Raw genomic sequence first — 14901 nt, 5'->3', positions numbered from 1 at the left:
CGACGCGCTTGAATTAGAAATCGAGAGAGCGGCCTGCGTAGGTGGATAAGTTTTTGCTCTCCCTTTTGTCGCTCTTCGGCGTTCACTCTCTCGGATCATCACCTGTGCTTGGAGAGCGGAGAGGAGGTGGCTGGCAGCATTTTTCGTTTACGCTGCTCCTAATTTTAAAGTATCCTTCAAGTGTTGTTTCTGCTCTCTTCAGCTGTCCTCTGCTCATTCTCTCTCTAGCTTTTTTTATTGCTGTTGTTGCTGCTGATGTTGCTGTTTTTGCTCTTTATGTGTGTTGAGTCTATGTCCACCACCCTCCCCCTCTCCCTAGCACCCTTCTTTTCTCTTGCATTTGCGTGTGTATGTGTGCGGCAAACATTCGCAAAAAGCGACACACGCTGCAAAACTGCACAATGAGGCTCCTCCACTCCTTCTATTGCTGTTCCTGCTGCTGCTGCCCCTGGCCCCCTCCTGGCCCATCCTCCTGCACATTGTTGCCGCTCCTCCTTGTAGCTTAACAAAAAGCATTAACACAATGCAGGCGCAGCATGACGACGGCGACGGGGGCCACGTTTCGGGGCCACACAGAGCTGCTGCTCCATGGAGCAAGGGCTCCACGCGGGTCGTGTTATGTACTGTACCGACATTGTCGTACATAGAGAATGCGACACCAGGAGGCAGGGCAAAGAGAGTTTTGTGGGGCTGTGGGGTTGTGGGGGCAGGCGGCAAGGCGAGAGTGCAGCTGTTGCCGGCGGCATTGCGTGGGACTTCCGCTGAAATGTAACCACAGCAGAGAAAGGAAAGGAGCGGCAGGCACCAGCGGTGGAGATATAAGCAGCCCCTGCGGATAGACTCTGGTGGGGTTGGGGTCTCTGGTTGCCAGACGAATTTGCAAGCCGAGAGTGGGGTCATAGGGCACCCAAAGCCGTGGCTGTTGCAAAAGGGTAATTGCTAAGCAATTACCTTCTCTCCCAAGATTAATGGTCATGGAAGAAACTTGAAAATGTTGCCGCAATGCTAACAATGACCCCAACACATGACATGGCGCTGCCACTGCCACTGCCGCTGCCGCTCTGGATTCCGCTCCACGCTCCGGGCTGCAGCTTCGTTCGGGATTTACTTTTTGTTGTGGGTGTACTTTACTTCCCTCCCCACCCACTCCATGAGCCGTGGCAGGGATAAATGAGGGCGTTATGGCATTAATTAGATGCACGGTGGGCGCGGCAAGGCGACGCAACCCGATGCGCGGTCGGGATGTGTGTTTCTGTTTTCTGTTTTTCTCCTGTCAAAAGCGTTCAGCAGAAAAAGTTGAATTATGCAAATTGCAGCGCACATTTATTGCTGCACCATGCGTTCGACCTCTCTGGGCCTGGGCTTTTTCCTTTCAGCTTTCCCCTTTTCCCTTTTTCCGCACTCATTCATTTGCAATTTTTGTAATTCGCACCGGATATACGTACTTTCCAGTCATGTTAAACTGCAATCCCAATCCCAATCCCGATCCCGATCGGAATCCCAATCCACGACACCGCAAACGACCCAGGAGTGAGGGAGGGCTGCCGTTCCAGCCTCTGCCCGTGGGGCGTCCCATCGGAATCTGTGGCATCCACAGGCCGACCCTCCCGCTGTCGGTCACCCACTGCGCTTTACATAAATTATATTTCCGCCGGAAAAATTAACATTTTTATGAATTTCCTTTCAGCAGACGCGCATTGTGGTGTCGGTCGAAAAAAACCAAAATAAAAATGAAATAAAAAGAGATGGAAGGGAAACGAAAGGCAAGAGTCAGTGTACTGCACTACACTGCACTACAGAAACACTGAAAGGGAGAACATAACGGTAACGGTACAGCAGAGTAGAGTCGAGTAGCGAGAGAGAGGAAGAGAGAGAGAGGGCGCGAGCGACTAGAGCGCACCGTGGCGCCAAAGACTTAGTCGAGGCCTCGGACTCAAAAGCACAGCAGCAGGCTCCCCAAAGAGTGTTTGGCTTTTTGGCGAAAGCTGCGACCATGGCGAGGGCGGTGGCTGCAGGGGCAGGCACTGCAAACTGCGAAAATGAAATGTTGTTATTGAAATTGGCAAAGTTTTATGTGCGCACTTTTTACATAGAAATGTTTGGCCATGACTTGCTGCTGCCGAAACAGAGCCCAGAAGCAGAGTCGAGTCCCTGCGCCAATCCCTCAGTCCCCAAAGCCCCCAAGTCGTCGACGTCGTCGGTTGGCATTGCCATTGCCTATTTATGCGTGGTTGAGGTTAAAATGAAGCGATTTTCCCCTCCCCACCCATCACTGCTCACTCTGTGTTTTTTTTATGCCTCTTTATGGCTCGCTTTGGTTTAGGTTTTAGTTTTTGTGGCCTGCTGCCCCCGCCTTTTTTTGTGCCTTTTAGGGTAGTGTGTGATATCCGTTTTCTCGTACATTTGCGACCACTGTTCCAGTGTGCCGTTGGTTTTGCCTTTGGCTTTGCCATTGCGTTGGTGTAAAATGCCACAATACGGAACAGCAAAAGCAACAACAGCAGCAACGAGAGAAACGGCAGAATAAAGTGCCAGGAAACACATTTAATATCTACGCATAAAAATAAAAGTCTAGCAGGAGACCGACCCGGACCCCGGCAAATGGAAGAGAAGAGTGACCAGCAACAAGAGAAACAGAGACAGCAACAGCAAAAGCAACAGCAAGCAAAGTAGCGGACAACGTCCAACACAACCAAAGAGTGAAAGAGAGACAGAGAATGTCGGTTGGAAGGTCTTGTTTATTACGCTCGCATAGCCAAATGCATAAATTTACGGACCGATGCGTGCAAACTGTAAAAACTTACAAAAAAAACCCGAGAAAGAGGCGGTGGAAACGAAGGAAACGATGAGGGAGGGCGGAAGTGTAGCTGCAAATGAAAAAGCGCCTGAGAACGGGAGCGAGCAGCAGCAACAAGAACAAGAACAACTTCCAAGCTGAAGCTTACATGCACTGTGCAAAAGAGAGAGAGAGAGCGCGAGAATGGAAGTGGGAGAGAGCCAGTGACTGCATGTTGGAAATTCAATTTTAATTTAAATGGAGAACAAATACAGCCACAACCACACTCCCACACACCGGCACACACGTATGCAAAGTGCGAAAGAGAGAGAGAGCCAGTGGTAAGGTAGAGCTACATACATACATATGTATACCCTAATGGAAAAAGATTAGCCGAAAGCAACAGCAAAGGGAGGATGAGAACCTGCTCATATGCACGTGTGCTATTTGCATAGCTGATAATCACGGGTGAAATTTTCAAGTAAAGTGAAGTGAAATTCTCGCAGTGCACAGTTTACAGTTGCAAAAGAAATTACCCAGAAAGGCGAAGGAAAGGAGATAAAGGCTGCAGGAGCTCTGCAGAGCAGTCGAAACGAAAAGAAAGTGTGAGAAACAAGGCAAAAGGCGATCGAGTCGAGGAAATGCAACACAGAAATGAGAATTTATGTTTATGAGCGGGAATACTCCTCGTTTTGCCTTGCCCCGTTATGAATATGTATGTATGTATGTATGTATGCATGCGGCAGACACCAGGATGTACTACGCCGTTCCACTGGATATGAATGTGGTGTCAAACGAGAGAAGTGTGGAGAGGGGGGGGGCTGGCTCAACAGCGGAGTTGAGGTGTATATTTATTAGCAGGCTGTGGCATCAGCACGACGAAGCGAAGCTGCTAATGTTCATGTGATGCCCGCAATAACTGCCTAACGGTATGTCATTTGTCTGCCACCAAAAGAGAGAGTGAGTGGACCAAGGGGGGGGGACGTTGGCTCTGTCACAGCAAAGTTTAACTAGGCCTCATTATGCAGCAGCAGCAGGAGCAACAGAAGCAGCATCCTGGATGAGAGCTTTATGTAAAACACCAGAGGACTAGCAGGATCAGGGTAAGTGAAATCAAATTTGCATATATGTATATCAATCCCGAAGTATCTGACTACTATTCTACTATTTATTTATATTTATTATCATTATTTTTTATTACTATTATTATATCCATCTGAATTCAAATGTAATAAATCTAATGGCTACCTACCTAATATTTGTATACCATGCGAAACAGCGCCATCTAGTGTATAGAGAAGACAACAATACTTATGCCACTCTGACAAAAGCTCACCTCCATGTAACTATGTATCGTTATCGGTTTGTCACTCGACAAAACCTGAAGTGTATGAAACTGCTTTATCGTGGTCTATTTGAAATTTCAGTCTAAGCGGCTGGGAAATTTCTTTGTTTGTGGAAATTCCCTTAAATATCCCCCGAAACTTGAACCTAACGCATTTTTCAGCTTCCTCTTCTTTGACTTCCTCTTCCGCTGAAGAGAGAGAGAAGGGGAGATTGAGAGCCTCTGGTTTTGGCAGCTTTTGGGGGGGGTAGGTGGGGGGTAATACATATTTAATAATTCAAAGTTGAATGCTATAAAATCTCAGCGGGGGTCCGTATTTCAGGGCGGTAATTCCACATTGTTCGGTTCTTCCAAAGAAGGAGTCCTGCCGGCGTCCTGCCAAGCAGGTGGGCTTCCCTTCCGGGCTTTTTCGGTGGTTATTCGGCGGGGGGGCGGGCCTCTGGGTCTGGCTTTGTGTTAATGTGAGAGTTTACTTAGGCCAGTGGTGTTGGCAGGCTGCTATTTTGTGCTGCTGCCGCTTTAAGGTCGCTTCCTGGGGGAAATTAACCTCCTTGCCACGCCGGGGGGGCAGCGGAGGCAGCAAGTAGCGTGCAGCAGTCTCCGCTTTTGATGATATGGATCAAACGATTTTGTTTGCAGATTAACCTACACGACGGTGTCCGTCCAAACACCAGCGAATGCCGACTCCCTCCTCCCTCCTTCCGACTCCATCTGCAACTGCAACTCGCGGCAAATGCCAATTGCAACAATGGCCTCGAAAGGCAATGGCACATCGCGTGTGGCATGCAAGACAGAGGGAGAGAGGGCCACCCCAGGGCCCCCCCCCAATGGGGACTGCAATTGCTGCAAAATGCCTGCCACTTTGCACAGTTTTGCACTGCCACAAAACTCCACAAAACTTAAATTGAGCCGCCGCCCAAAACAAACAGTTTGGCGAGCAATCCAAATAGAGGGATACCCGGAGTCCATAGAGCCATAGAGCCATAGAGAATGGAGAGAGAGAAAGAGAGAGAGAGAGAGAGAGAGAGTGCCGGAGAAGCCATTCATTATCCGCACTTTGATTTTAAAGCCAGTCGGCAAATCACTTAAATCTCTTTTGTGTGCAAAGCAAAAGTCGTGTGGCCTGAACTTAGCCGTAAATCGCATGATAAATGTTTTCTTAGGCCGAACCCATCCCATCCCCCCCTTCCCCCCCCCAGAAATACCCTTTCCTAGTGTTCGGGGAAGCGGGTAGCATAGGTGGATGCTGGTGTTTGTGCCCCAGAGGATACTCTGCCACCCGCTCCTCCCCCAAGGAAGAACATTTGACAATTCAATTACTTCCTTGAGTTTTCCTTGGTTTTTCCTTGGTTTTTCCTCCTTTGTTTGTATATTTAATAGAATCTTTTGCATTTCTTATGTGTTTCCAAGTGTCAGGCGGACGACTAATTTGATTTATGGCCGAAAGACAGACAGAACAGAACAGAGCGGATCGTAGTTATGCCCCAAATAATAATATTCGCAAATATCGAAGATAAACTTTTTCCTGGAGTCCTGAAGTCCTGGACACGCAGGACGAGGCTAACGATGACTAAGGCATTTTAAATGCCTGTCGAAAGATGTCATTGTTTTTGTGGATGCCAGAAACTTATTTCTCTCTCTCTGTTTTCTCTGCCTGATATCATAACTTATGCATACGACACTTATGCAGGACACTCTGGCAGGACACTCCCCGACTGCGGCTCCTTCTGCCTCTGGAGTACTCGCAATACCTGAGATAAACAATTGCTAAATGGCTGCCCAAATAACTGATGGTTCTACTTACACTTTTCTATCCATCGGCTGTCCCATCGATGGACTTCTATCGTTTTGCCGTGGCATGTGGCATGCTACGCACACCCAATCAATCAACATTTTCGGGTGGCCCCTGGTGCTGCTGTTTTCCTAATTAGCAAATTAAAAATCCTTAGTATTTAAAGCGTCCTTTCTCTCCCTCTCTCCCTCCCTCCCTCTCCCTCTCTCTGGTGCAGCACGAAAAACTCATTAGTAATTAAATGTTTTCCGACGCGACTATGCCCCGTAGTGTCTCCACAACGCGCCTGCCCCCGCTGCCCCCGCTGCCCCTCTTACTTGCTTACCCCTTGCGCCTCAGCTGCCCCATGCCTCATGCTCTATTCTCCTGCGTCTGTTGTCCCTGTCGTCGTTGTCGTCGTCGTCGTCGTTGCGTCGTGTTCGCACAGCCAGCACTTCCGCACTTCCGCCTGCTGCTGATGCTGAATCCGAATCCGAATCTGCTGTTGATGCTCCTTCCCCGCCCTTGCCCCATGCGGATGACGCACAAGACTCCTCGGGCAACATATACGCACTTTTTGTACCTATTTATAGCCTGCTTTTGCCATTTCCAGGGTATCGCTTCGCTGATCTTTTTGTGGGTCCTCATTAGCCGCTGCATGCCCCACATCTGGGGGTAATGGAATGTTGTTTTCCAATTACATCATTCTCTACTCTCCGACGAGCGTATGCGCGTTGCATGAACAAGTGGCAGAGACAGGGACAGAGATAGCCGGCAAATGTGTGTTGCAAGGGGTATCATTTAGTCGGAAGTTGTTGCTGCCTGCTGCCTGATTCGGAGGCCGTATTAAGCCCGTAAACAAGCCCACAAGCAATGGCTCCTCGCCTCCTTGGGTTATGGCCACGGCTATATGGCTATGGCTCTGATTCTGCGGCTCCTACTGGGCGGGCAGCCTGGCCGTAGCCCTGAGCATGATTTGTTACTGACAGCGTCTCAGGCAGCAGCAGCAGCAGAGGAGGCAGAGGCAGAGGCAGAGGGAAAAGCCCAAGCCATAGCCAGAGGCAAGCATCAGAGGCAGGAGCCACGCACAGAGTCTCGACTCTGAGGCTGAGTTTGATTTATTTCTCGTTGTACAATTTATGAGTGAAGGTGAAGCAACAACAGTGGAGACAGCAGCAACAGCAGCCGCTGTGGCATCAACACAGCCCAGCACACGCCACGCAGCCGGGCAAAAGGATACGCAACCGAAGGAGGCACAACTGCTGAACCGGACCCTGGGATCCACTTGCAATTCATTGAGTGAGGCTAAGAGAGGAAGCAGGGCGGCCAGGGGTGGCAGGAGGCACGATGCTGTCCTTCCAAGGGTTATGTTCCGTCCGTGGCTTGAAAGGAGAGTGAAGAGTGGAATGTGGAAAGTGGAGAGTGGGTTATGGGGGCATGGGCCAGGGACCCTGAGGACTGTCAGGCACTGTAGCGCGTGTTTCAGATGCCTAAGATTCCTCTAAAGATTTGCCCCAATGCCACAAGGGAATACACAGAGTGTGGGGCATAAAAACAAAGGGAGATACGAGGGAGAGCGAGAGATATGCTAACTTGCCCGGTGGCACCTCCTGCCGCACAGCACTCGTAGATTGTGATGGATGCCTCGCCTCTACTTGGGTGCCACAAGTCTCCTCCATCCTGGAATCTGAATCTGCGGAGTCCTTCCTTGCGTGCGTAGCCATTAGCGCGTCGGCTGCTGCGTCTTTTATTTCAATTACCACAGCAGCTAATGCAAAATTCACGCCAAGGCACTGCGATAAGGATACGGGGATACGGATAGCCGGAGAGGATGCGTTATGAGGCGTGCCACTGTGCGCATCCTTTCCACAGGATGTGCCATTACTCATTGTGTGGCGCTACTTTGAAGTCCCTCCCGAAAGGAGCGACGGAGAGCCGACAGAGTTAGAGCTTAAATGCCGCCACAAACTGTCATCAGCTGTCTTTATCCTTGTTATCCTCGCTTGGAAGGAGCTCCGCTTCGCTCCTGTTCCTCTTCCTGCGTTCCAGCTATTATCACGACAGTTTCGGCCAAAAACTTGTGCCATTCCTGGTCTTTGTTGGTTGCCACAGGACTCGTTTCGCTCTGCTCTTGGATGCCACAAGATTATTTTCCATTCCTGCCTGGATGATGCCACAAAAGTCCTCTTAACTGCCACAAAAACTGTAAATTATGCACGCATCAAATATTTCAATTACCCCTGCCACAGCCACAGCCACCTGACCAACCCCACAGCCACACCCACCCCCTCTCGTGGCACCCACACCCTTTGACCCTCGAAGTGAAAAGTATTTTTGTCGGTGCCTTTGATGTTGGGTGTCGAAGAGCCCTTGGGCCATGGAATCTAGGCCCAGAATCTGCCATATCGGTTTTCAATTACCGCCTTCTCTCCCATTCACCTTTACCCGCCCCCCCCGCCTGCTTTTCCCAATTAAGCGTTATAATCCTGGGGTCCTGGGGATGTCAAAGGACTCTAGCTATCCCGCTCCCTCCCAGAGATATCGGATGGACACTCGGAATGGGCATCAATCATGGGGCTTTTCAAATTAAATTTCCACGAATTTATCATAATTAAACGATGCCACCACATGTGGCAAACACAGAGAGGGAGTGTGTCTCGTGTTGCAACCTAAAGATAATTTCTTTAAAGATTATTTAAGATTAAACATTTATTTACAAGTTCGTTATTCGTTTTTGCGGATTCATTCGATTCGTATCTCTAGTTTATGGATGCGATCCGTGCGATTCATCGGATCGTGTGTATTATCTTTTGTATCTTTCGTGTGTATATCTATATCTCCTATATGTATATCCGTGTATCTGGGGACTTAATTACGTATAAAAATACTTAAAGCAGAGAAACACAAGAAAAACCACATGACCGAAAAACTCAATTTACATATTTACAAAAGAGATTCTCTAAAGATTTTGCAACGCGAGAGACGTCGTTAGCCAGCCTCCTCTATGGGGCATGGGGCATGGGGCGGCTGATGGGCTCCTGATGGCAGTAACATCCTCCAGGCTCCAGGCTCCAGGCTCCAGCCACCAGACATTGAACATACGCTGCTGCTCGACTTAGCGCCTGATGGCGACTCCTTACAGAGGTCGCAGCGCTGCCACCAGCAAAAGGAGCAGCAGACAGAGGTGTGGCAGCTCCAGACGTGCCCCCACCTCGTGCTGCATGGCCGCGTGCTGTTCGCTCTTAATGATATGCACAAAGACGCTGTCGGAATCTGTCGAGAAATAAGAAAACAGAGAGAGAGAAATGAGTTGTAGAGGAGCACGGCAGGACTCCGTGGCTCACTTGAATTATCCGCAGAGCACGTGTAATTGCCAGAGTCCGTGTGTTGCACGCGGGATATCACCAGGTTGCTGGTCTTCATCTGCTGCTCGGACACCACGCGGATGCCGCCGCGCGTCGAGTCGCTCACCAGCTCCGTGTCCTTGTGCCACAGCATGTGCGTGTAGGGCCCCGGTGCCTGTGGGGCGATGCACGTGAGATTGATGTCGCTGCCACTCTGGATGTAGAGCTCGCGGTTCGCCAGGATTTGCGCCTTGGAAGCTGGGAGAGGGGAGAGTGTCAACAAGTGGAAGCAAGCAAGGAGGAAAGGAATGATGGGTGTTTCTCCTTCGCTCTGCGCTGTGGCTGCCGCCGTTTGATGAACTAATTCGACGGAGAAACAGCAGCAGCCCCCCTCCGCCCTTCTGGGTCCATTGTAATGGAGATGTAATCAAGGCGTCCACAATGGGGATTCCTCACTCAATCGATTGCCTGGGGTGTTGCACGGAAGGAGGCAAGAAGGCAGTTCCCCATCTCATCAAGTATTTATCGCCCTCGGTAATTGAGTGTCCGTTTGTGTGTCCTTCTAATCTCAATGCTCAGAGCGGAGCTCGGAGGGAAACCCCATCTTAAAGGGGGGGAGATACTCACTCACGACCATCAGTTTGTAGGCCAAACTGATTTTGGGCTCCGTGGACACCTGGCACTCGTAAACGCCGGCATCGCGCGGCTGCACGGACACCACCTTGAGCACCCACTCGTCCGAGTTGTCGATGTGGCGCGCCAGAAAGCGCTGGTCATTCGTGTAGGTCATGATGCCGATGGTGAGGATGTGGAGGTCCCGCTGGCGGATCCAGGACACGGCCCTGTCGCCCAGATGCCGCACACGGCAGTGGAGGCGGGCGGTTGTGCCCAAGGCGGCGATGATCTCACGATTTGTCGAGTTGTCAAAGAGCGGATCCAGGCCGCCATCGTACGAGTCGGGAATGAGATTCGAGAGTTCGGTGGCAGAGGCAAGGAAACCTGAAGAAGAGAGAGGGCGAGAGAGAGAGAGGGAGGCATGAATGGATGTATCTAAATGTCAATCTAAATGTAATTCAAGTGCATTCAATGGTAGATTCTAATGGACAGGCAGGCAGATGGATAAATAGATAGATAGATAGATAGATAGATGTATCTATAGATGGACATTCAGACACATAAACAGCTGGATGGACAGATGGATGGATGGATGGTTGGATGGTTCGATGAATGAATGTGTAGTGTGTGTGGTTCGATGAAGTTCGAATCAAGGCATTCATTTGATTAACGAGTATTTGTGCCTCGAGTTTAAGCATCGCCCATTCCCCCGCACATTATGATCCATCACCCGAGGAGGAGGCAGGGGCGGCGGAGGCGGCAGAGGCACGGCCCAAGTGATTTATGTGGGTGACTGTGGCGCTCTGTGCCACATGTATTAGCCAACTAATGCGCTAATAATCCATGAGTGGCCTAAACAAATACAAATACAGCTGCTGGATGCGAATGTAGGATACAGGACGTAGAAGTGGATAAACACATATTGATTTATAGGCAGGGAGAGAGCCAGAGCCAGAGCCAGAGCCAGGATCCCTGCATCTGTGTGGGTTTGCGGCTTGGGCATGTATTTAGATATCAAATATCAAGGCAATCAAATGCTGTTCAACACTTAATTGAAACACTGTTGCGCCACCATCCGATGCCACCACTCCATGCGATCCGTGAGCCACCAGCGATATTCGGCGATGCAATGCGATGCGGCAAACACTTCACTGGAAATTGCTTTTTATGCTGGCCACAAAATAAAAAACCTCCACCCCCATACACAGACACGCGGTGTGGCATGCCACACACACACACACACACGCATGCAGAACATAAAAATTTTTAATAAAAGTTGTGTTATTTACATACAAAGTGCAGTGGGGCAAAAGTGGGACCGCAACCGCAGCGCGACCACGCCCACCGCCCCCACTGACTACCGCCCTCCACCTACGTCTCTGCCCGCCACCCATGAGGGCACTAAACAGACCTCAGGTGGCGATAAATTATAAATGAACAGCAATTGCAGGTGCTCCTCGTACTAGAGTCCTGTTCCACCTGCAAGTCCTGCTGCTGCTGCTCTTCCCCAAAAAGATGGAAAACAGATGGAAGCATGAACAATTCCCGACAGATGAGTGAGAGCCCCACCCCTCTGCTCCCATAGGCTCCTTCCAAAAGAAGCCCCTAAAGGTAAATGTAATGGCAATTGCCGGTCTATGCCCCATACTCAAGGCATTCACATTCATCCTGTGAGTGTTGTGAGTGAATTTATGAATGAATGGGGTTCATATTTCCCAGATATTGCTTAACACTGATCCCTCGGTTACTCATAATTAATTTCAATTTAAAGAACCCTTAAATCAAGGTTATAGTGTTCAATCTATTGTGGTAGGATAACCCCTATCACTCAGTACGGCAGCCCCATTACAACCTATATCAGCCAATACGGCATCCCTAGCTTAGATTAAGAATCCATAAATGTACGGCCACCCCAGAAAAATACCGAAAATACGGGCACATGAAAAGTATGTAGATCGACGCTCGTTCATTACAAAATGGCGGATGAGTGGAATAAAGACGTGTTCGGAAAAGTAAATCGCCCATCCTATTTCACTCTCACACTATCAGATAATTAATTGGAATTTAACCCCCCGAATAGGACTTTCTCTAATTCCATATTACCTGCGACTTTCTGTGTATTCCTAAAGTGAATTAGTGTCCTTTCGCTTAGGGGACTTTCAATCAATGTGTTGCCATTGGAAGCCTCTAGATCAGTGTCTTGTCTTTAATCTAGATCTAATTACAGACAACAACTAATCCCCAATCTAATGGAATTTGAACCCTTTTCTCTATTTCCAAACGCATTTTGAATAAATTCCGTATTTCCAATTCATTTCCGGTTAAACCTTCCGGTTAATCCTTTCCCTTAACCTTCTCGAGTGTCCTGTGCTTCTTCCATCCTTCAATCAATGAATGACTGATTTCGTAATCCCAGAGATAGCCCCCAATCTAATTGAAATATTCCTCGCATTTCGAATCTTAACGTTTCGAGTACCCCTTTGCCTGATGCCTGATTAGATTTTAATCTACTTGCGGCATGGGGCATGCGGCATTACTCACCAAAGTATGGGCTGTGGCTGCGACTGTGGTGGTGCCTCCTCTGCTGCTTGTCGAATGTTGCGTTTAATCCCATGATCACGAGCAGCGCCATAAAGTATTCCACCAACATTTCATGCGCGCAATTTGTGACGCTCTCGAATGATAACTGTAAAATGGGAGAAGGTAGTCGTCAGAAGGGGCCAAACGACGAAGGACGAAGGACGATGACAAGAAGAACGATAGAACAGAGAAGAACAGAACAGAAACAGAAAAGTAATTAAAATAAATGATGGCAATCGCGAAACTCGAGTCGAGACTCGACTTTTCAGCAGACAAAAGACCAGAACAACAGTACAGGACACGCTTTGCCAACACCCCCGCCACTCCGTGTCACTCTCTCTCTGTCTCCCTCTCTCCACTCCATGCCGCACAGAAACAATAACTGAGAAAAAGGGATTAGGCTCAAGGCTCCGGTCTTATCGGGGAGATGCGGATGCGGAAACCGCCGAACATTCGTTTAAACTCTGATGACAAGACCGCAATGCGGTTGAGTTTTCAATCACCATGACGCCTTACACCCACCGCAGGACACAGGACACCCCACAGGACATCATCATCAAGATGAAGCTGAAGCTAAGAAGATGTGCGCCTGTGGCATGTGGCATGCTCCATGGGGGTGGAGGTGGCGTTGGAGGAAAGGGAAAGCTTTTGGTAATTTCTTCATTACACACTAAGCTGTCCATTCAATTGCTGCAAGGACGAGGACGAGGGACGCAGGAGCTGTTGAAAGATGAGCCAAAAGAGGAGTGTCCGAAGGAGGCAAAGGAGCATGTCCTAGTTGAGTCGCAGTGCCCACAGGCAGCAATTTCGGGCTGGTCACGTTCCGATAATACACTTAATTATATTCCAGGACACGGACGGGCGGAAGCGAGAGTCCTAGAGGTGGGCTCTACCTTTTCTGCTCGAAGGACTAGACCGAGGGGCAGGTGATGTTAATGCGAATGCGGTCGTCGGAATCGGAGTCGGAGTCGGAGTCAATGTAGCGCGAACTGCGTGCCGCCATCTCATGCGCAACGTAACGCATTCGAGCGCGTTGCGTTTCTTTCGTTTAACGATGGACGGGGTGGGGGATGTCTTTACGTAACTTCCCTCATTGCCCCCCGCGCCACTACGTCACTCGGTCACTGTGCCACACGGTCACCCAGCAGTCACTGTGGCACTCCGTCACTCTCCAATGAGGCGGCTGCAGGCGATTCCGATTCCCGTTTCCCGATTCCCGATTCCCGAGTCACAGATTCACAGAACACCCGAAGATTCCCGAACGAGTAGCAGTCACAGTCACGACGAAGAGTCACGGCATCCGCTTTGTGGCACGCCCTATGCTGCGTTGTACGTTGCGTGTGGCTTGAGGCGCGGTAAACAACTGAATGAACCAGAAGGGAAGCCTTCCTTTCAGATTATGCAAATGCCACTTCTAAGAGGAGTCTCCGTGGCAGGGCGCAGGCGCAGCAGCAACATGTTGCCGAAACATTTATTGGGAGCCAAATTGAATTGTAAACCAAAGGAGCTTCATGCAGCAGAAGGCGGTGCAAGGAGGAGGGGGGGGGGGCAGCAAGGCGGCAAGGTGAGGGTATTTGTGTCCTTAAATTTCATTCGAGATGCGTGGCTTATGAAATATTTACAAAGCCGAGGAGCAGAGTAGCGGAGGAGCACTCCCAGTGCCACATTTGATGGGGCATGGACATGTGATTTGTGTCACGCAACAGCACCAGAATGGTGAAAGGATCGGCAGCAGCGGAAGGAGCAACAATGGAGTGAGGGAAACAAGAGCAATAATAAAAGGCAGAGCAGGAAAACTCTCATGCATGACAAGGCGCGTTTTACAAGCTTGTTTTCAATTGGAAAGTGGAGGCGACACCCCGAGCCCCCCACATCACACCCACACACACACAGTCCCACACACATTGAATGAAAGTGGCACGCATTGTGCGCTCCCATTGTGCCAAAAGCGGAAACGGATATGAAGCGGCGGCCATGGGTGCCCTCTGTTGCTCGTCGTTGTTCCTCCTGCTGTCAGGCAGGCAGGCAGGCAGGCGGCAGGCGACTTATCAAAATCGATGAGGCAACATATGGTTCGATTTTAATTTTCTAACATATTTCTCTGCCTCCTGGCTGCTGCCTGCTGCCTGCTGCCTCCTGCCATAGAGACAGACACGACACCTACACACACGGTCACATGCCTCAGCTCTTGCTATGACCCCTCTCTCTCTCTCCCTCTCTCTCTCTCTCGCACACAGCCAGGAGAGGGACAAGCCACTCTTTCCTCCTGCAATCCGTTTAGCATATTTTCTTTGGAAATTGAATTTCAAAGTTATTATAAATATTTCTCCAATAAATGCAATTTGAGTGGAATTTTTCCAGCCTCTGTCCCATGCAGCCCCCCAGGCCTGCTGCTTACGACTCCTTGCTCTTTTCGTCGCCAAATAGACAATGGAATGGAGGAGTCCAAGGAACGGCAGGCGCCTAAGTA

General features: G+C 49.7%; 1 protein-coding gene across 1 annotated transcript; it reads right to left on the bottom strand.

The window, feature by feature from the left end:
* Positions 1–8595: 8595 nt before the first annotated feature.
* LOC108154326 (hemicentin-2) lies at positions 8596–13781 on the bottom strand. The gene is made up of 5 exons (XM_017284586.2): positions 13325–13781; positions 12393–12537; positions 9864–10235; positions 9237–9494; positions 8596–9165 (listed from the first exon to the last, which is right to left on the bottom strand). The coding sequence occupies exons 2-5, from the start codon at positions 12499–12501 to the stop codon at positions 9029–9031; spliced, it is 876 nt and encodes a 291-aa protein (XP_017140075.1). The 5' UTR covers positions 12502–12537; positions 13325–13781; the 3' UTR covers positions 8596–9028.
* Positions 13782–14901: the final 1120 nt, after the last annotated feature.

The sequence above is a fragment of the Drosophila miranda genome, chromosome 2 (genome assembly GCF_003369915.1).
Source record: "Drosophila miranda strain MSH22 chromosome 2, D.miranda_PacBio2.1, whole genome shotgun sequence".
Classification (NCBI taxonomy): domain Eukaryota; kingdom Metazoa; phylum Arthropoda; class Insecta; order Diptera; family Drosophilidae; genus Drosophila; species Drosophila miranda.
Note: the sequence above shows the minus strand (reverse complement) of the source record. Positions and strands in the feature narration are given on the sequence as shown.

Excerpts from the sequence above, each read along its gene's own strand:
- LOC108154326 (XM_017284586.2), bottom strand. The coding sequence starts at position 12,501 with ATGTTGGTGGAATACTTTATGGCGCTGCTCGTGATCATGGGATTAAAC. Across the intron at positions 10,236-12,392 it reads CAGCCACAGCCCATACTTTG|GTTTCCTTGCCTCTGCCACC; the intron begins GTGAGTAATGCC and ends TCTCTTCTTCAG. Across the intron at positions 9,495-9,863 it reads CTACAAACTGATGGTCGTGA|CTTCCAAGGCGCAAATCCTG; the intron begins GTGAGTATCTCC and ends CCCCTCTCCCAG.